The 21,561-nt window shown below is 34.3% G+C and overlaps 2 protein-coding genes across 10 annotated transcripts in view; both read right to left on the bottom strand.

The window, feature by feature from the left end:
- Positions 1-13,548, bottom strand: part of ZC3H13 (zinc finger CCCH-type containing 13) — a 92,939-nt gene extending 79,391 nt beyond the window's left edge. For 5 of the 9 annotated variants that reach the window (XM_074378192.1, XM_074378196.1, XM_074378197.1 and 2 more), the window contains exons 1-4: positions 12,924-13,548; positions 7,131-7,256; positions 6,689-6,798; positions 4,018-4,129 (exon numbers count right to left, since the gene is read on the bottom strand). In XM_074378192.1, the coding sequence (XP_074234293.1) occupies positions 4,018-4,129; positions 6,689-6,798; positions 7,131-7,247 (339 nt within the window). In that variant the 5' untranslated portion in view covers positions 7,248-7,256; positions 12,924-13,548. Of the gene's footprint in view, positions 1-4,017; positions 4,130-6,688; positions 6,799-7,130; positions 7,257-9,722; positions 9,894-12,923 lie in introns of all 9 variants that reach the window. The other 4 variants (XM_074378193.1, XM_074378194.1, XM_074378195.1 and 1 more) reach the window with 4 other exon arrangements.
- A 359-nt stretch (positions 13,549-13,907) lies between these two features.
- Positions 13,908-21,561, bottom strand: part of CPB2 (carboxypeptidase B2) — a 34,641-nt gene continuing 26,987 nt past the window's right edge. The window contains exons 9-11 of the mRNA XM_010951391.3: positions 19,609-19,811; positions 17,892-17,979; positions 13,908-14,256 (exon numbers count right to left, since the gene is read on the bottom strand). Coding sequence (XP_010949693.1) covers positions 14,072-14,256; positions 17,892-17,979; positions 19,609-19,811 — 476 coding nt within the window. The 3' untranslated portion in view covers positions 13,908-14,071. The remainder of the gene's footprint in view (positions 14,257-17,891; positions 17,980-19,608; positions 19,812-21,561) is intronic.

Here is a 21,561-nt window from a genome sequence, read left to right as displayed (position 1 = left end):
TATGTCCAAAATACTGCCAATGCCACATATGATCAACATAAAAAATTATTAACAAGATATCTGACTTTCTTATTTTCATACTAAGTCTTTGAAATTTAGTATGCATTTTACACTTATAGCACATCTCAATTCAGACTAGCTACACTTTAAGTGCTCAATAGCTACTAGACAGCACAGACCTGAGACTATCAGGAGTTCTGAACACTGGCTGCATATCAGAATTGTTTTTCATTTATTCAGTAAGTGAACTTACTAGCTCCACGGTCTACAGGTGAACTGGAAGAAGAAGACACATCTTCAGCCCTCATCTCACATACACATACTATTAATTCTTCCATTCTAAGCACACAGCTTCAAAGGTTCTCAAACATACTAGTCCTTTCAAACTCCTTATTGTTACTGCGTTGGTTTTCTTCCTCTTCCTAGACTTTAACCTCTTCCCACCCAGGGCAACTGTCATTTCTCTCTGTGAAGTGTTCTCTGGTTCCCAGGCAGTTACTTATCCCCTCCATTGTGTGCGTGGCTTATCTCTCTGACATACTATCACAGACTAGAACTACAATTTATCTATTTATGAATTTGTCTCTCCACAAAATCAGGGGTTATCAACCTCATAACTCAGACACACTGGAATTGAGGTCAGTGGTAGAGAAGCAGTAGAATTACAGTTAGTTGCAGAAAATCACATATATCCTATTTTAGCTATGCTGTTATCTATGCTATAGTTGCCCCTACCCAAACTAAATCTGTTTTCCCATAGAAATTCATTATGTGAAGATCAAAAGTCACACGTTACAGTAGGTAATGTATCACAAAAATGACCAGCACCTGCTTTTGTGCCAGATCCATCACTCAAAATAATTAACACCTGGTGCCTGAGTTTATTAACAGTTTTCTCTAAGTTTGTATAGTGAATTCCCTAAAACCTGACCATTCTTGAATCTTAGTGTGCATGAAGCTTGGTGCCTTTGAGGGCTTTCTCATCTAGGAAAAGCAAGAATTGGGCTTTAAATTTCTTAACAAAATACCAGTTTTGCTGTCTACAAAATGATATGCTGAACATATAAATCTTTATGATCAACAACCACTTACACTGAGATACCTGTTAAAAACCTAAATTTCCAATGCTTATGTTCATTTCTTATTGAGAGCCTGAAACCAACGTATGTTAGAAAAGGCTAAGAACTATTCTAATCCCAGTACATACTATTAAGCTGTCATCAAGGAATAGCCAGTCATATTATTTGTTTTACATGTATTTTCTTCACAGTAACACAATAATACAGCTATCATATCCATTTTACAGATTAGGAATTTTTATTTAACTCTACTATCAGTTTCCTTAAGTAATGTGTTCAGAATATGAACTCCAGATGTCTGCCCTTTACCTTAACTACAATCCATGTCGTAGTGTGCTGGAGCCAGTTCACAATGACTCATGGAAGACAAGTAAATTTTAAGGAACTGCATAAACTATAATTAAAAATTAAATTATATAAACTAACAATTAAATAAATAATATTAATAACAAAGGTAATACTTATTCAAAATTCACTTCCTAAATATTTTAGTACATTTTATTCTTGTGGCTAATTATATTTATTATATATATGTATGTATGTTTGTGTGTGTATTCCCACACTTCCCAACTCTGTATTCAGTGATACCATTTTGGGAGCTTGAAATTGACCATGATGGGAGTATTTACACCAAAGAAACTGGTAAATCCTGCAAAGTTTTTTTTGTTTGTTTGTTTGTTTTCTGAGTGTTTGTTAAACATCTACCAGCAAACCACAGAGTCCATTCATTATACTGAAGTAATACTCAAAATACGCACACTCAGCTCCTACCTAGAAATTCGAATTCAGCAGATCAAGGGTAGAGTAACAGCATGCATATTTTGAAAAAGACCATCTCTCCTCCAGAAGAATTTTGATACATACCTCCAGCTGAGAACTACCATTTGAGATTTCCAAAATGGTTTTATGTATCATATCAGACATTAGAAAGCTACATACCTAAAATTATATTACTTTAAGTCCCCAAATATGTCTTTACAAACTATGAAACTGGGACACAGCTTTTTTTCAAGGATCAGAATAGTCAAAAGAAGGTTTCTATATATCTTAAATTACAAAAAGGTTGCTGCTTTACATAATTCAATAACTTTCATAAAAAGACTACAATGAGACATCCAGATATCCATATGCAAAAGAATGCAGTTGGACCCTTACCTCACACCATAAAAATTGACTCAAAATAGGTAAGTGGTTTAAATGCAAGAGCTAAAGCTCTAAGATTCTTTGAAGAAAATCTGGGCACAAATCTTCATGACTTTGAATTAGATAACAGTTTCTTAAATATGACACCAAAAGCACAAGGAACAATAAAATATAGATAAACTGGATTTCATCAATTAAAAATTATTTGTTTTAAAGGACACCATCAAGAACATGAAAAGACAACCCACAGAATGGGAGAAAAATTTTTGCAAATCATAAGGGGCTTGTATCCAAAATATATAAAGAATCCTTAAAAGTCAACACTAAAAAGACAACTCAATTTGAAAAGGGACAAAGGATCTGAATAGACATTTCTCCAAAGAAAATATACAAATGGCCAATAAGCACATGAGAAGGTGTTCAACACCACTAGCAATCAGGGAAATGCAAGTCAAAACTACAAGGAGATTACCAATAGGATAGCTATATTAAAAAGTTAGATAATAAATGCTGGCAAAGATGCAGAGTATTGGAAACCTTACACACTGCTGGCAAGAATGTAAAATGATGCAGCTGCTTTGAAAAACATTCTAGCAGTTCCCTGAAAGGTTAAACATAGTTACCATATGATTCAACAATCTCACTCCCAGATATAAACCCAAGAAAAATGAAAACATATGGTCACACAAAAACTTGTATATGAATGTTCATAGCAGCCTTATTCACAAGAGCCAAAAAGTGGAAACAACCCAAACATTCATCAACTGATGAATGGATAAACAGAATGTGATATATCAATACAATGGAATATCATTCAACAAAAACAAGGAATGAAATACTGATATATCCTATAATCTTTCATGAACCCTGAAAACATTATGCTAAGTGAAAGAAGCTAGTCACAAAAAACCCTACCTATTAATATGATTCCATTTATATGAAATATCCAGAATAGGTAAATCGACATTGACAGTAAGTGGAACAGTGGTTGCCTAGGACTGGTGGTCAATTGTGGGGGTGGGGAGATGACCACTAAAGGGTATGGGTTTTTTTTTCTGGGGTGATGAAATTGTTTTAAAATTGATTATGGTGATGGATGCATGACTGTGAATATAAGAAAAACAAGTGTACACTCTAAATGGGTGAACTTTACCTCAATAATTATGTTGCAAATGTACACACAAGAGCATGATAAATTTCTTTAAAAAAAAAAAAATTAGCCCTGGGAAACTTCCATTCCTGACAAACATCTATATTTTCTTTTAATCAATAAACTACATCATAAATTGTGCTTCTCTTTTGGCTTCATTGCCAGGAAATTCACCAATAAATTTTGTTCTTATCATGTTTTTCTTTTCTTTACCTAAGTTTTCTAGTTCAGTTTCTGTCACCACCATGCCTTGCCTTCATTGTGTTAATTTAAGAGTGTTCTACTGTCAGCCACTTCAATCTTTCTTGGAAGCAGGCAGGAGATGATGGCTGGCTGAATTCTGAAAACTTAAGAATACATTTAGATACTCATAATGTCCACCAAGGTACAGAAGCCCTATGAAGTTCAGCTTGAGATCTGTCAACCAATTCCCTTCACCTTAACTACCACCGAGAACTAAAACAATCAGAATTAAGAATTCTTCCAGAGGACTTTTTCCCTCTAAATTACATTATCCACATAGAACATTATAATCCAACAGTACACATTTACCATGTATTTAGCACACAAGATAGTATTTAAAATAGAATTTAAATAATAAATCACTACTGAAATTTAACTTTGTTTCGGGAAATTCATTCCTACCCTAACAGGTGAGGATGAGTCCTCTGTATTTCGTTTCTGGGACTCAGTGTCCACATCTTGGCGCTTGTTCTTCATTCTTTCTCTAAGATCCCCTGTAGGTCTTTCTGGTGACCTTTGAACCAAAAAACAAAAACAATACGAAAAACAAAACAAAACAACAAAAATCTATATTTATATGACATTTTATAAGAGTTTATTTACAGAAATAACCTCATAAATCTCTATTTTTCTACTTTCCATGGCTCCTAAAGTTCAGAAAAAATAAATTTCAGCTTAAATATTAATACATAAAAGATAAGAGCATAACTTACAAGTTTTCTCCCAATGCCAATCAAAATGCATATATTAAAATTCCATGGAGTGGCAGATATTGGTGATATTAATAAGAAACTATGTATGACCTGAGAGAAAGGAATTTGTAATTAACAGCTTAATGTATTTTTCTATTAATCAAAAAGTAGGAAGATAAAGTTTTTAATAATACTGCAAAATTAATGTAGAAGGAACAGAATTATAATCTTCACATGTGTGTGGATATAACATCAACAGCTGAAGAAATATTCTATGCACCTCAAGAATCAAAGCAAATATAGGAGTTTGTGTTACTCTCGTAACTCTTCTTAAATTTGAAATTTTTTCAGAACAAAAAGTAGTTAAAGAATTTAAAGCAAGATTTTCGACAGTTATTTTATACTCTGCTGTAGACAGTTTTCAATTAAGGAAAAAAATACATATTTATATTCAACACTGGTAAAGCTTCATAATTTATACTACCAATTTGATAAATGCCTGTTCAATTTTCATACCATCACTAATTGAGAAAAACAAAGCAGAGATAGAAAACACACTGCCTTTAAAGACTATTCCTAGAGCACCTTTAAAAGAGGGCAACAGATGTTAAGGAATATGCCCCTCTTTGGCCACCAAAAATGCTGTGTGTAATATTTTTTAGAAGATATAAATAAATTACATAAATATTCACATCTATTTCAGTAGTTGATCAGTCAAAGCAATTCCTTTAATTTATAAATCAATACAAATCACATGGTTAGTGAAAAAAATAATTTCAGTCAATTCACTTTAAAGGATATCATTAACATTTGCATGCATAATTTATAGATCTATATTAAGTGTTTTAACAGTTAAAGCTGAACTTGTAAATGGAACTTCTTATTAAGAATCAGCACTTAAATGCTTTAAATTACAATGTGATGCACATGTAAATTTTATGTGCCCTAATTTCCTTATATAATAAGACAGTTTATTATAAACTTCTTCCCATCCCAAACAGCACCTAATAGAGTGCTCAATGACTTAAATGACTTGCGACTAAAGCATTTCTGAAATACATTGCTTCTCTTTTGGTCTTCGAATCACACTATGAACTATATTTTTATTCCTCACAAAAAAAGGAGAAAATACACAAATATAAAGGAACTTATCAGGGGGAAAAAATACACAAAATAGCAAAATTATAACAAAAAATCCTTTATTCTAAATCTAGTAATGACACCATTTTTTCTATTTTAGACAAATTTCTCTGCCCACTTTCCTCACAACCATCACTTGTATAAAAATTTTGAGTCAGTTAATAATAAATTTCAAAGATGAAGTAAAGCATGTATTAAAAATTCAGTAATAATATAAGCAAAACATTAAAATTACTGAAACAGTTTCCCCAGGTATGTGTTTATACAGGTGTTAAACTTACAAAGACTAATTTTCCCACACTGACAGAAGGGACAGATGACACTCTAAATACAAATAAAACAGAGTATTCAGCATCACAAGTAAACTAAAATGTACAACAGTTAAGTGAACAGAAAGTCAGCTGATGCTAAGGGTGTGAATTTTAAATTCTATGAAACTTCAAACTTTATACACATTGACAAAAATTCACCCACTTAAAAAAAAAAAATCTCCAAATGCTAATGTTCAGGTTTTATACTGTTGTTGGAGCCAAAGCAATAAGCATACCTAATTCTAGGACTGGGTAAATTATCTGTTTACCAATCAAGTTTAAACTGTTTTTGTGATAATCTGTACATATGTTACATCTTTAAACACCATAACAAAATCATCATGAGGGGACCAAAAGAAAAATAAGATTTTTATTAGGAAAGTCTAATTTGCCTTTTTTAAAGGCAAAATGATGTTCTAAATAGGTAGTACATTTATCCGCATATAAATACATATTTTCATTACATCAAGATATTGTGGTAAGAGATTTGGCAAATGCATTTTAACCTACAGAGCTTGTATCAGATTATCTTTTGTCAGTAAGATTTGAATTTAGAACATCTTAAAAAGCTAAAATTATATCCTATTTAAATTTTAATATTTTAAGAGTTGAAAATAGTCTCTCCTCACGAAAAACAAACCCCTGAAATTCTGCTCTCTTAAACAGCACTTAAATATATGATGGGGGGGAGGGACACAAAAGTAACTCATACATATATTACAAAGACAAATTTTTGAGCAAATAAGTTAATTTTAAAGCAAATATTTTATTAGTCTTGAAAGTAACAACTAAAAAGATCTTATTGATCTTTGACTACCACAAAACAGAATATCTGACCAAATACATTGTTGTATTTCAGATTTTTAAACTAGATAAATTACAAAAGCCATCTTCTAATAGTATATGAACGATTCAAAGTTCTCAATTTACCTTCTATAATTGCTGCTATAACCTTTACCACGGGGTGAAGGGCCATGTACGAATCTACATGTGTTTCCATAGAGGCAGTTGCCAGTCTTCAGCCAGTTACGGCACTGTGTCTAAGAGACAGATATTACTATGTAAATTTCATATGTATTCATATTTACTTCTGGAAAAAAGATGCTAGTGGGACAAAATTTAAATAAATGCTATCAAAATTCCAGCTAACTTGAGATATACTACTCCCCAAATAATAAGAACATCAGGAAAAAAAAAAAAAAAAGAAAAACCCATAAATCCAATTGCTCATCTTACTCCTTTTCATGAAACACATTTTTAAAAATTTACTTTACCAATATTCCTACAACAACCTATGCACTCTTGTGATAGAAATAAGAATTTGATGACAGGAAGCAAGAGAACCCCTGTGACTGTACTAGTGACAACTCACCTCTGCTGTACTGCCAGTGCTGGGTCCAAGCCTCTCAAATACACTGGGTCTTCGGGATGTGCTATCAGATATGGTCTTGGTATTTTCCACTGTGACCTTCCTTCTAATTTTTGACATTTTGTACTACTTTAACCAAAAAAGAGAGAGGCAAAACTGTGAAATTCTTTAGTTTGAAGTAACTGAGCCCATAACTTACAAGTGATAAAGTAATAGATAACTGCAAAATGACAGGGGATTTTCCTCAGAAGAAAAAAAGCCATGAGAGGTCACAAGTAAATACAGGCTACTTCTAAGACACACCTTATTAGTGAATTAGTGAACCACTCTAAAATCTTTTGGCTAGAATTTCACCTCTTCTGCAGAGTGAAGGAACATGATTCTACTCACACAGTTAAGTTTTCATTGTACATTCAGGTTTAGAAAACACACTATAAAATGTTCAGTTTCTAAGTTCCTTATAAAAGTTGTTTCCATTTTTTTAAACTATCTTTTATGAAAGATAGTAGAAACTATGTTATGAAACATAGTAGAAACTGTGTTTTATATAGTTTAAATGATGACAATAACTATGTTCCAAAAATCAACCTAGGAGAAAAATTCCATTTAAATATTTTATTTATCTTACAGAGCCCAAAGGAAAACAGTCTAATCAGAGATATTTATTTTCCAATAATACAAAAACCAAAACCAAAACAAAACTCAATGTTGATAAAACGACTTGCTTTCAAAATAGGACAAGTTATAGAACTAGAAAAAGTGAAGACGTTTTGATAATCTACACTGCATTGACACAGAAGTCAAAGGTGCTAAAAGAAATAGAACAGACTATTTTACAATTATTAGTAATAAGAAAAGACAAATTATAAATATATTTTACAAAAGTAAATAAAACATTAAAAATTAAAATATACAATCAGGTGATTCAACTGGAAATGAAAATATCAGACAACAGCACTATGATATATGTTAGAAAACAACAGTAAATTCTAGACCTAGAATAATCTAGAATATACTACCATGGGAAGTGAGTAGGAACTGCCTAAGAGAAAGAAAAAGGAACTGAACTATATCACACGTTATACACTAAATACTAGTTGAAATTCTGTTAGTAGTGAAAAGTTACTATAATGAATGATATCAGCTAAGGAAGTAAAAGCTCCATTTGATAAAGAACTGATCTCTACAAAGTTCACAAATGCTCTTTAACATAGTTTCAAAGTAAAGTCATATCACTTGAAAGGAAATTAAATCATGGTAGTACAGAATCAAAACTTCTAAAAAAAAAAAAGCATAAACAATGTTTGGTTCAGTTAGATATCTTTTCAGATCACATTTTTAAAAGGTCCAAAAAATAAGGACAACATCTGACAAATGAACAAAGATAATGAAACAAAAGTAAAATATGATATGATACAACATGGTAGTTTTAAATTGGAAAAATGTATATCCTTATTTTTTAATGTACAATGTAATCATTCATTACAATTACAATTTTTAGTGATTCCAAAAAGTTAGAAAGTAACTTCAAAGTAATCACAAATTTTTAATTATGTAGCGAGTCACATAAGTGAATAAGAATTTGCACAACATTAAATCACTTATGTATCAACTGTTCTTCAAGTAAGGAATGATAGGGTTTGCTTTATATATTAGAGTTAGTATTATAAGGTAATCTTTGATATAAGTTTTCGTAGGCTCATTCCTAGCCCAAATGTGAATTTATAAAGGAAAAGTTGGTATGATTTACTGAACATTAAGAACTAAGGAGCTGAGAAAGATCTAGAAAATGTAGAGCTTTAACTGAGAAAACAACTTTTTCACAATTTATAACTGAGTAAGATTGAATAAGAAGTAAGTATGTAACAAAACATGTGGAAGAAGTTAGAACAAAAACAAATTTTTAAAGTGTCATTATATGTTACTATAAATATTAATATAGAGATGTACATTGAACTTCTCATTCATCAATTCAATTTTAAAAACATTTATTAATAAACTTAAAAATGAATGGGTTCTAAAAGTTCCTTATTAGCTATTATTAGTTATCTAGAACTTGGAAAACAGGCACACCATTCCACCACATTGCCTCAAGATGACTAACCCCAACCTTATATTTTTCCTTCCAGTATCAGTGGAAATAGTTAGATCTACCCTCCCAAACCCCCATCCCCAACATGCCCCTACTCCCAACACACCCTCTTCCACAAAAATCAACAGTAGTGTCTTCCACAATTGGGGCAACAAGCTGTTTATTATTATACTTGAAACACTGGTCATCTATTACCTCCTTTCTTGTTTTTCTGAGGGCTCCAGGTATTATTCACTCTGTCTCTATTCCCATCTATAACCTGTTGCTTGGATCAGCATTCCTCTCTTTGACCTACTGCTGGAAAGCATGGTCTCACAGCTTCTCTCCAAATCTAGATCCCTAACATAAGCTTTGAAGACTTCAAAGGATTTGAACTACGACAGACAATCAAGTGAGAACTAATGATCCAATCTTACCCCTCTTCTATTCCTGTCACTAAAAAAAGTTACTTCCCACAAAGTTGTTTTACAGGTGAAATCAAAAACTACTCAAGATTCACCTACATAGTGATTATCCCAGGAATTTTACTTCTGCTACTGTTGAATCTCCCAACTTAGGGAAGAACAGCAATGAAGTAAAGATGTATTCTTCTCTTTTCTCAGAGTCCAAGAGTGTCAGACCTTGGCCTAAAATGACACTGAATTTGAGTACCAGGTCTAGGTTACAGGGAGGTCCTAGACAGAAAAAAGAGAAGAAAAAAAAAAATCTGAGGCAAAAAGGGAAAAAGCAGGAACTGAAGCTTTCTAATTGATAGAGGAATTCTTCTGATCATCTATCTAGGAACTTCTAATAGCAGTCAACAATAGCAAATTATCTAAATATTATTATGAAACATTTATATTTTTGCACAAAATAAAAAGTTTTATGCTTGCAAAGAACATAAAATAGAGTATTTTAATTCCTATTTGTCTAAATATTATATACACATAATCTACAATGTACCAGAAAAGCATTTGCTCATATATATTCATTAATTAATTAAAAACTATGTTACTATCTAATGTGACAGAATATTCAATCTACAAATATGGGCCCAAGAAGAAGGACAAACTGCAACAGAATAAAATGTAGATTTGACTTGGGGGCAGGAGGAGCACTTTTTCAACTAATGTCTGAACAGGCTTCAATAAGAAGCAAATGCTTCAAAGTATGTGAGAAAAATTAGAAACAGTAAGACAAAAATGTGTAAGTCTTCCCTAGCTCAGAGACTTGAAGGTTTCCCCTCTAGTTTTCAATTTATTCTTCAGTTTTAAGTTGCCATTGACTTCTACTCACATTATCAGGTCTTTCCCAAACACCAGCATTATCAAAGCCAGAGTGACACTGGTGAGTCTATTGTATTACTTTCCTATTTCTCCTCTCCATTTGCAGAGTAAATAAATAATGGAAGTTTTTATATTTTCAATTGAAAAAGAAATGAAAAACAGGGGATATAAAGTTTGAATACACTAAGATACAACAAAAAGTCTTAATAAATGGGAAATGTCCCCATTTCACCAGAAATTTACAAATATCACAATGTACTCATAGCTTCATACTATAAATACGGCTAAGAAAGGAGAAACATACAAAGATCTCTTTCTCACTCTTCTTTTTAATAATTTAATAACTATTTCTGAAGCCTAATTACTAAAATCTTGCCAATAAAACATTAGTTCTAGTATTCTCACTTCAATTCATAATTAAATCTTTTGAGGTCTCATCTTCCAGTAGCATAAATGAAAGCATAAACTACTTCAATCAGGATAAACAGCACCATTAGATTAGGAAACTGTCAAAGAACTAAGCATTTAAAACTACATAATTACTGGTACTAACTGGTAGAAAAATAAACCCCTATCCACTGACATTCTAAAATTAAAAGAGTTATATTAAAAATAAGACCCCATCATATTTATATTTCTTATTTTTGAAAGAAAAAAGTTTATTTGATATAGTCTGAGAACTTTTTAACAGAACTTCTTAAAAAAAAAAAAAACTTTCTTGAACAATCTTGCAGATTGCTCATCTGTAGACTAAAACAATTTCAAAAAAAATTGTCAGAGCTAAGATGACTACAGAGGGATGAGGAACGCAATACTGTAGCACTGTGCAAAAAATACATTTTGTTAAAAAGCCTAGGCAGGGAGAACATAGCATGCCAGCAACTACTATAAAGTGAAGTAAGCAGAACTGTAACAAACAAAAGCACCAAAAAGAATAAGTGAAACTTTATATACCAACATCAGTTAACATTTCAACTGCTACTAAGTATCTGCTGAAATAGCTCCAACCCAACTCTATATGAAAAGGAGAGTGAAGGTTGGGGGAGGTAAAAGACTAATACTCACTGAAAACCAATTCTATAAATAAATACGTTAAACAATTTTGCTTTCTAAGTGTAAATGCCAATGCATAGTACAATACAAATTAATACCGATAGCTTGTTAAATTTTTAGTAACTTGTACATAAATTAAAATAGCATCCACCTGTTGGATTTTAGTTTTAATTTACAAATACAAAATTAGATAAACTTTATCTAATTTATCTAGTTTAAACTGGATATAATATGCAATCAACGTTGATTTCGAATCACCAATAATTAGTAAGCCAGTAAGAGGCACGCATTTCATAAAACTAGATCCCCACAGTAAAAGATTTAGTTTCAGGATGCAACTATTTTTACAGACACAAATTGTTACATACCTGCTTCTACAGTCTTAGTCTCTTTGAAATTGTCATATCATAACTATTTCATTAAATTGGAAATTTTCGAAAATCTAAAGATATGTCCACAAAACTGCCCAAAATATTGTCCCTCAGGTACTAAAGTCAGCAATTTCAAACTAGACTCCTACAATTGGCAACATAACGGCATGGATTGTACTGCATAAGCATTTAGATTTACTGAAACCGTATTTTTTTTTAACTTTGAAAACTTGAGGTATGTAGACTTTTCCAAAAGTCTTAAAAGTATTTTTTTTAAAAAATAAAAAACCTGAAGAGATTGCATACACTCATAATTTTCAAAGTAGTTCAAATGATCTGAAAACCTTGAAATAAAACCGAATGGCTCGACACTACGCTCCACAAACAAGAACCTATTGATATCATTCACGTAATATCAACTCTAATTAAAATTTCCAGCCACATCAATTATTTTAACCTATTTGGAGAGAGATACTGCCAAACATCAGATCCTCTCCTTTCATTCTACCTCCCCCGGTTTCTGACAGACAGTTGCCAAAAGTAACAACCAAGGGGCTGGGAAGATAAAGTAACACTCCTCAACTCTGAGGACCTAAGTCATTAAATTATTACCGCCAGGAAATAAGCAAGACCAAATATAACCAAACGTAAGATACCTTTGTGCAAAAGGTCTGCGTAAAGAGGGAGCTTCTAAATCTAAGACCACATTCCGGCACCCTCCCATCGCAGACAAACGCGAATACCGCGCAAGGGTTCCCGAGCCCACAACAAATGGTAGGGATCCAGCACCGCCTTCCGTCTGAATCCACCGATCCCTTGAGGCAAACTCACAAGATCAGAACGAGGGCGAGAAGCGAGGCGTGAGCACAGGAATCTACTACAGAGTTACGGGTGGAATGCTCAAAATCCTGACGTGACCCAAGCAGGGATGGGGAACAAGCGGGACCTCCCCATCCCGGGCCCGCCCAACCCCTTTTCTCCGGTACGCGCACCAATTCACAGAATTCAAGCTTACCTCCTCCCCAAGCTCCCTTCGCAAGCGCAGTCCGGAGGCGGCACCACCGCCACGGCTCCGAGGAGCGGGGGAGACGACTCTGTCCCCGCGCCTGGCCCCGGGAAGACGACGACGACGAAGAGAAGGAGGTGCGCGCGCGGCTCCCGGGAACCAGTCCTCGGCTAGCGGGGGGCACTCAGGACGGCTGGGAGGCGGAACCCTCCGGCCGCTTCGCCAGGGTCAAGCGAGCCTGGGACGCAGGAAGAAAAGGAACGAAGAGTGACCAGAAAATAAGAAAAGACAACGAAAACACTTCCAGGCCGCTAAGACGATCCCCTCAAAATGCCGCCGGAAGTCAAAGGTTTGCCCTGTTCCTCTGTAGACCGAGGCTGCTTCCGGCCGCCAGATTAGTCGTCAGCGAGCAGGCACCGCCCCTTCGTGGGCACGCCCCGCCACGGGCGTAACGTGCGGTCGAAATTACCAAACTCTGCTCTGTGAGTGTTCCCTAGAGAAGAAGCCCGCAATCCCGGAGAGCCAGAATTCCCAATTAAAAGTGAATTCGAGGGAGTTTTCTCCTTTAGTTACAGAATTTCTTAACAATAAACAGCTGTTGTCAATGTGCAAGTCGCCACATTTGTTATCGAAAGTAGCTGTAGCTATTTATACGCTCAACAATGTTTTTATTGAGCAGCTGAACTGGAGCGGCGGGAGGTGTTTGTCCTGTTTTTGAAACTCCGCTTTCTTGGCCATCGCTTGTTGCAGTGGAGTAAACGGAATGCACGATTGTGTTTTTAAAGGCGCAAGCAGAAATTTATTGAAAATTTGGAGCAGAAATCTCTCATGAACTTCTGACAAACTTTTCCTTTTCTTGTTTAGGATCCAATGATCTGCATAAAATTAGTTGTTAAATTGCTTGAGGTGGCTAATCAAATGTCGCCAATTAAAGAAAAAAATCAGGACTTCTTACAAATCAAAAAAAAAAAGGAAAAGGAACCCTTGTCTGCCTTAATTTTAAGGTAGCATTTATTTTGTTCTTTGACAAAACCAAGAAATAGGAAAACCTTTTAGCAAAACTAACGATAAAACTTAAAAAGAAACTGGTACAATGACTTGGTATTCCTGGAATCAGTCAATTAAAATATGGGAACAGACTGAAAAAATCAAGGGCATTAAACATTCCTGATGACATGCGAAGCTATCTTAGAGACAGCAGCGAGAGCTTCTGTACAAGTAGGTTTGATGTAACGCTCTGGCAGCAAGAATCCGTATCTGCCTGTATCTCGAAGTTCAATTGTAAATGAATATTTGATGCCCAAGTCATAGATCCAGTCATCCGAACCTCCAGGAGCTAGATCTACAAGAAGAAAAAAAGAAATTACGTTTTTGAAATTCAGATGTTTCAAGTTAACTAACAAAATGGATTTTTTTCCCTAAAAATGAAAAATAGCTTTGCTTTTCTGATTATTAAATAACCTAAGTTTCTGAAGGAAAACAGGTTAAGGAAGAAAATATAAATTACCCATATATCCCTACCAATGAGTGATAATCATCATTTATAGTCTAGAGCTTTTTTTTCAGTGCATGCTTTAACATAATTTTTTCCTATGTAAGATCATTCTATGCATGCTATTAGGTAACATTTCTAAATATAATCTATCATGACTAGCTTTATGTATTAATAAGTTCAAATCTACCTTATCATTTTTAATGATCTCACAGCTTTGCATTATAAAGTTAAATGTAATTAATTTTAATAACTATTTATTTGAAGGGCTTTAGATTTCTTCTAATTAATATAAACAATTCTGCAATGAACACCTTTGTTTATACATAATTGCTTCTTTGTTTCTTTAGAATATTCTTTCTGAGAAGATTTGCTAGTCTAAGGGTATATAACTTTTACAATTGTGCTACATGTTGCCAAATAGCCTTCAAAAGAATTGAACCAATTTATATCTCCATTAGCAGGGCATGAATGTGCCCACTTACACTTCCCACACCATCTCTGGAAATGATGCATTTCTGGCAATTTTATGGGTGAAAAATAATATCAAATTGTCTTACCTTATGTTTGATTATCAGTGAGTTGAACATTTTGTTTGATATATTTATTGTCCATCTTTATGTTTTTGGTCAATTGTCTGCTCATTTTTCTTCTTGATTCATTTTATATATTGTTTATTAAAGCAGCATTAGTGTTATTAGCCTGTGTAACATGTGGATTTTTTTTCTTACTTGGTAATTTTGCTTTCAACTTAGTTTATGGAAGGGTTTTTACATTAAAATATTTTATGTATCCGAATTTGTTTTAGAGAAAGACATGTTAGTAATCCAATTTTTAAAAATTTTCTAAGTAACTTTCCAGTGTTTCCAACCCTGTTAATTGAATAATCTAACATTCTTAACTATTTGAAATGCCTTCTTTATGAGATAGTAGATCTTATATATCTGAGTGTCTTTCTATGCTCATTATTCTATTTATCTGTCTCTTCCAGGCTCAGTTCCTTCACAATGAACATCATTAATTATACATAATTTCTTGTTTCTTTAAAAGTACTATAATTAAAACTAAACAAAAAACTATACTACAGGTTTATAATGTTTTGATACTTGATTGGAGCAAATTCTTTCTTATTAGTCTTATTTTTCAGAATTTTACAAACTCTTCTATCAAATATATTCTTTCAAATGAAGTTCAAAGTCATTTAAGTGTTCACTGGGGTTGCATTAAATTTACAAACAATTTAGAACGACAGACACATTTTTTAATATTGCTTTCCTATTCAAAAAAAAGGTAGGTTTCTTCTTTTATGTACACCAGTAAAATTTTCTAGATTTTTTCATAGAAATCATATGGATTTATATGTGTGCACACATACACAATAAATCTATATACATATGTATGTATCTATATGTACATGTCTGCATGTGTATACATGTATATGTAGGGAACCAGTAAGAGCTTTTTTTTTCATTTTTTCTTCCTGATTATTTTTGATATATAAGAAAGTTATAGATTTGTATATATTTAGTTCATAGTCAACCACCTTACTCAAATCTTTGTTACTAATATTTTTGGTTTTCTATTGTTTTCCAGGTAGACAATCATATAACATGCAAAATGATCATTTTTTCCTCTTTCTAATAACTATACTTGAATTAATTACAAAGATGATTACTGAAGCATTGTTTATAGTATTGAAAAATATCTATCAACAGTGGATTAAAGTTATTCATTCAGCAAATCTTTGATAGCTATTAACAATATTTGTCATTTATTCTTCCAGCTATTTTTCTATACTTAGAGAAAAGGAGAGAGAGAGAAAGAAAGGGAGAGAGATTTGTGCTGAATGAATGAATTCATGGAGATGGAATGATTTCATCAAAACAGGGAGTTAATCTATAAACTCATTCCAGCATTGAGGCACTATGTTCATGCTTTGGGGGAAAACAGAGAAGAGGATGGGAGTCAAGAAAGCTCTAAATTATGAAAGGAAGTTGTGGGGTTCCTCTGTGACAGAGCAATGACCTGCGTCAGCAAAGGCAGTATTAGACCAGTGACATCAAGAGACAAAGAAACCATAGGGACCAATCTGGCCCCAGGTTGTTTTAAGATAATTTGGGGTGATTGAGGAGGAAGAGGAAGATTCTAGGCTTTCTACTAATAGAGCATCTGGTGCTCAGGCAATTTACTGAAAATAATATGAATGTGATTATTAATGTGAATGTGTTTTTACCCCCTTGTAGGTCATACCTGTTAAAGGAAACTCTGGGACTTTGAATATATTGTCTCAAAGTATTTTCACAAGCCATCCCTTCTCCCTGGTTTTCCCACACACCCTTGTTTGGCAGCCACTTACCAGGTAGATCTCCCAGACAGGTCACCTACCGAGAGAGACCTTCCCAGGCCACTTGAGCTAAGTAGCCTCTCTCTCTGGCAGTCATTCACAAACCCATAAACCTATTTTATTTTCTGTACTTATCAGTAAGATTATACTATATTGTACTACTTAATTGTTTACATTAGAGATTGGCAAACATTTTCTATAAAGGACCAGATAGTAAATATTTTAGGCTTTGAGGGCCATGTAGTCTATGCCACAACTACTCAACTCTACCGTTATGAAAGCTGTCACAGACAATATGCAAATGAATGGGTGTGGCTGTTTTTGAATAAAACTTTATTTGTGGACACTGAAATTTGAATTTTATATAATTTTCACATGTCACAGAATCTTATTCTTCAACCATTGAAGACATGGAAAAATTCTTAGCTCACAGCCTATATAAAAGCAAAGAGAGGACTGGATTTGGTCTGCAGGTTATAGTTTGCTGACACCTTGTTACATGCTTCTTTCCATTCCTCTTCTCCCATCTCCTCCTCCAGTTTCAAAAAAAGAAAACCTGTCTGTCATCCCGTTGTGGATACAAAAGAGTCCCTCCATAAATATCTTCCAGCAGAAATTAATTTAAAATATTTGTTAAGAATTTGCCATGTACATTTTCTCATCAGTGTGATACAAACACAAGACATTAAACTATAGCGTGCTATGAGCTATACTCTTGGACACAAGCTGTCACTAAAAAGCATCTAATGTAAATGGTGTTCCTAGGTTTGAATAGTGTTCAACCTGCACAACCATACATGGTAGCCCTAGGCATCTTAAACATTCTTTTGATCCTTTATGACCTTTTATGCTTCACTCAACTAGTGTGATACCAATTCTATAACCCCTCCTCTAGAGCAATGAGCATAATTTCTTAAGTATCATTTTGGTTTCTTGTTAGTATATTTATACGTTAATACAGCCTTGTTCAATGCTGTCATAGCTATTATGCTCCCATTTCTAATTGTTATACTCCAGTTGTTGTACATGTGACCTTGTTTAAAGATTCCACTTAGAAAAATTAAACCCACACAGAAAAACCAAACACACAAATTTCTTTAGTACCTCACAGTTCTCCAAGATCTTAAGAAGAAATACTTACATAAACTTTCTGACCCACTGCCATGTGTATATCTGGTATTTCTATTAGTATTTGCAATAGCATGGACTGCTTCACTGGCCACCAGAGACTGAAATCAATAGTAGATGGAATTTCAGTTAATGTGCAGCTTTAAAATAGGACAGGTAGAAGTTTCTAAATCATACATTAATTGAATCAAACTGTATATATGAAGAAATAGAGAGTAGAATGGTTGTTGCCAGGGGCTGGGGATGTTAGGGAGAAAAGGGAGATGCCAGTCAAAGGATAGAGACTTCCAGTTACAAGATGATTAAGTTCTGAGGATCTAAAATACAGCCTGGTGACTATAGTTAGCACTACTGTATAATACACTTGAAAATGGCTAAGGGAGTAGAGCTTAAATGTTCTCACAACAAAAGAAAAACTTGTAATTATGTGAGGTGATGGACTGTTAATTAACCTTATTGTGGTGATCACTTCACACTATATGTGTATCAAATCATCACATTGTACACTTTAAACTTCTACAGTGTTATAAGTCAATTATATCTCAATAAAGCAGGGAGAAAGGTCTACATGAAAAATCTGCATTTATCCAAGAAGTAAATTGAAAAGAATAAATTAACTGTTAAAAATATTTTTCTCTTAATGGAAAATTACAGTTGGGTGGCTTTAAACATAGACTCTTCCAATATATTGAAATTTTTATTTAATTTGAACAAAAAAGAATTCTCACATGCCCTTTTCAGGAATTCATTTATTTTGTAAAACATGATATATAAAACAGAGTTATACTGTAAAACAAAGTGTAACTGTATTTCAAAGGCAAACAGCTTGGGGTTATCCCGTTCCTGGGCAAAATGATCACCAAACTTTAAACCCAGCTCCTCTAAACAATATACATACCCGAGGCATGTATGATTCCCTTTCCATCCTTTTCACAAACTCTATTTTCTTTTTGTGTAAAATGTCTAATAACTCCCAAAGACTCATCAGACAAAAAAGATTATGTACCTGGTGTGCAGCAGAATAACAACTCAGTCCCTTGTATTCCACTACATTTGTTTCTAGCTTATGCAGGTCCTTTCTGAAGTTGGCACTAGCATTATGGGTATTTATTGCCACTCTCTTCAATGACCCAAGGACTATCAGTGGATATCATGCTGTGCCATTTCTTTGAACTTCCTGTATCATTCACCACATTTCAAAGAAGAGGGAAGGTCCTGTCTCAATGCTGAAATTAGAGTTGCTTTTAATAGGACCAAACCCTGCAAGTTAGGAAGATCAGAGTGTGAACAATTCTCAACGCTAACATCAAATTGGTAAGTGCTGTGCTGGAACTTGATCTTGGCAGGCTGTTGTAGAAAGCTAGCAGCCACAAACAGACCTACAATGCTAGAGACTCTTGTCTTTGTCCTGGTTCGTATGGCTTCATATGCAGAGCAGGTCAAAGTGGAATGGTTCCCTCCTGACGTTCAAGGAGCTTGTCTGACATTTTCCTAGAGAGTCCATCTGCTGGACTGAAGTTCATGTCCTCAAAGTAAGGCACAGGTTTTATAATTTCTCAGTGAACCCTGACCCAGGGTGATTCTGAGTAGAGTTAGATCAAGACATTAAGCAACCTACCCTTTGTCTTCTAGAGAAGAACTTTTCCCCCCAAGTTTTTGATTACTGAACTAGGCTTTTTTAAATATTGTTTTTGAAATGCTAATAAGAAAATGAATCAAGCAGCACTTACCAGTTCCTCGTGGTCTTTGGTTTTGCTTCTATTATAGGAATATGGAAACACTATCTTCTGGGAATATGAATGCATGCTGATGTAAGCTTTAATGTGGTTGATGTTTCTTCTCAAGAAATCAGCCACCGCCTTCACTTCTGGTTCCGACTCTGGGTAAAGTCCACAGTAGGTTTCCGAGCACGAGAGACTTGAGGCACCTTCCTCTGTAGTGAAATTGGTAAGAGTGGAATTATGAGGGGACACATCACAACCCACTGTCACTTGTGATCTCCCTGACAGTATCTACGGTGTAACGTTTTTAGATAAATGGATTCGCTCAAGCTCTGTAAGGTACATATTCTGATGTCCACTAAATGTTGTTAAGGTTTATTTTGAATTCAAGTATTTATACGCCCTCACAGCCAACAATCCAACAGTTACTGCCTGAGGGCAGCCATCTGGCAGCCTTGAGAAAGTGGCTAAGAGAGTCTCAGAGATGCCGGCCCTGCCTTCAAACTTGTGGTTATGTGAGAAAAATAAACCCCATTTTCTTTAATCACTGTAAGTTTGGGTTTTCAGATGTATATAGTTTGAAACTTACCAATTAATATAGCCCATCGAAGAAAAGTCTCATTTGGGAACTCAGAAAATGCAGTCTGTCTTCAGTGCTACTTCTAATTTGCTAAAGTAGTTTAGTAAATAAAATGGGACGGTGATATTTGGAACCAGAACAATACTTGTTCATTCCTTTGAGAAATTATAGTAAACATCACTTCGGATGGTGGCCTGACCCCCAGCACTTCTCTTTCCCACACTTAATTCACAGAGGTGGAGCCCCCAGAGAGCCACCTCTGACCCAAAATACTGTTCCTTCTTGGAAGCAGTCTATTAGCTCCAGACTGGGTCCTTTACTTGTGTTCTGCCAATCAGAATCCCTCCACTGACAATTTAAAATTGAAATGCAGAGTCTAGTTTTAGTCCAGTTGCTCTCTTGAACAAATAAGATAATGACAATAACACTGCCGGCTGACATCCAAAGAGCACATGGTATATATGTCAGGAACTCTGCTAAGATTAACAGGCAACATCTCATTTAATCCTCAGCCAACCTATGAAGTAAATGCTGTTATTTTAGGAGATGCAAACTGGGCACTGTTGGTGGTAACCATTCTTTACAATAAGAGGTTATGCAGCATATTGTGAATCACTCAATCACTTGATTCCAATCTTGGCTTTGCCATTTAATAGCTATGTGGCTTGGGTAATTTTTTTTTACCCTATGAGTCCAATGTTGATATGATACAAATTAGTCTTTTATAGGAATGAATAACAGTAATGAAAGATGAGGCCTTAAATGGGACACCACTTTTAGACTTCCATTATGAGGACTGTTTGGAATCCCCATTCTACATAATATCAACAGAACTTTTGTGGCCCAGCAGGGAATCTGAATTGCCCATATGCTCTTCAGCTTCCCGAAGCAACCAAATCAGACAAATTCTTTTAGTTCAGTAAGTGCTTTACATAATGAAAAACCACTTGTGGCACAAGATGGGCATCTGGCACCATCAACTTCTAACATGCTGGAAATTTTCATTTCAAATATATTTTTATTTTATTTTACTTTAAAGAATGCCATTTACTAATGATGTGTAAGGCACTGATAATTGTTAAGACTCAATGGTGATTTTTTTAAAAAGTTCTAGTCTTATAAGCTGTTTATTTTCTGTCCTCCCAAAATTCCTATGTTGAAGCCCTACCCCACAACATGCTATATTTGGAGACAGAGCCTTTAAGGAGGTAATTAGGATTTAATGAAGTCATAAAGGTGAGACCCCGGTCTAAAATCTTCAAAAGAAGAGAGAAACACCAGGGAGGCTCACAGACAGAGAAAAGGCCATGTGAAGACATAGCAAGAGGGTGGTGTAAGCAATAAATTTCTCTTGTTTGAACCACCCAGTCTGTGGTATTGTA

The sequence above is a fragment of the Camelus bactrianus genome, chromosome 14, assembly GCF_048773025.1.
Source record: "Camelus bactrianus isolate YW-2024 breed Bactrian camel chromosome 14, ASM4877302v1, whole genome shotgun sequence".
Lineage (NCBI taxonomy): Eukaryota > Metazoa > Chordata > Mammalia > Artiodactyla > Camelidae > Camelus > Camelus bactrianus.
This window is presented reverse-complemented; position numbering and strand designations above follow the sequence as displayed.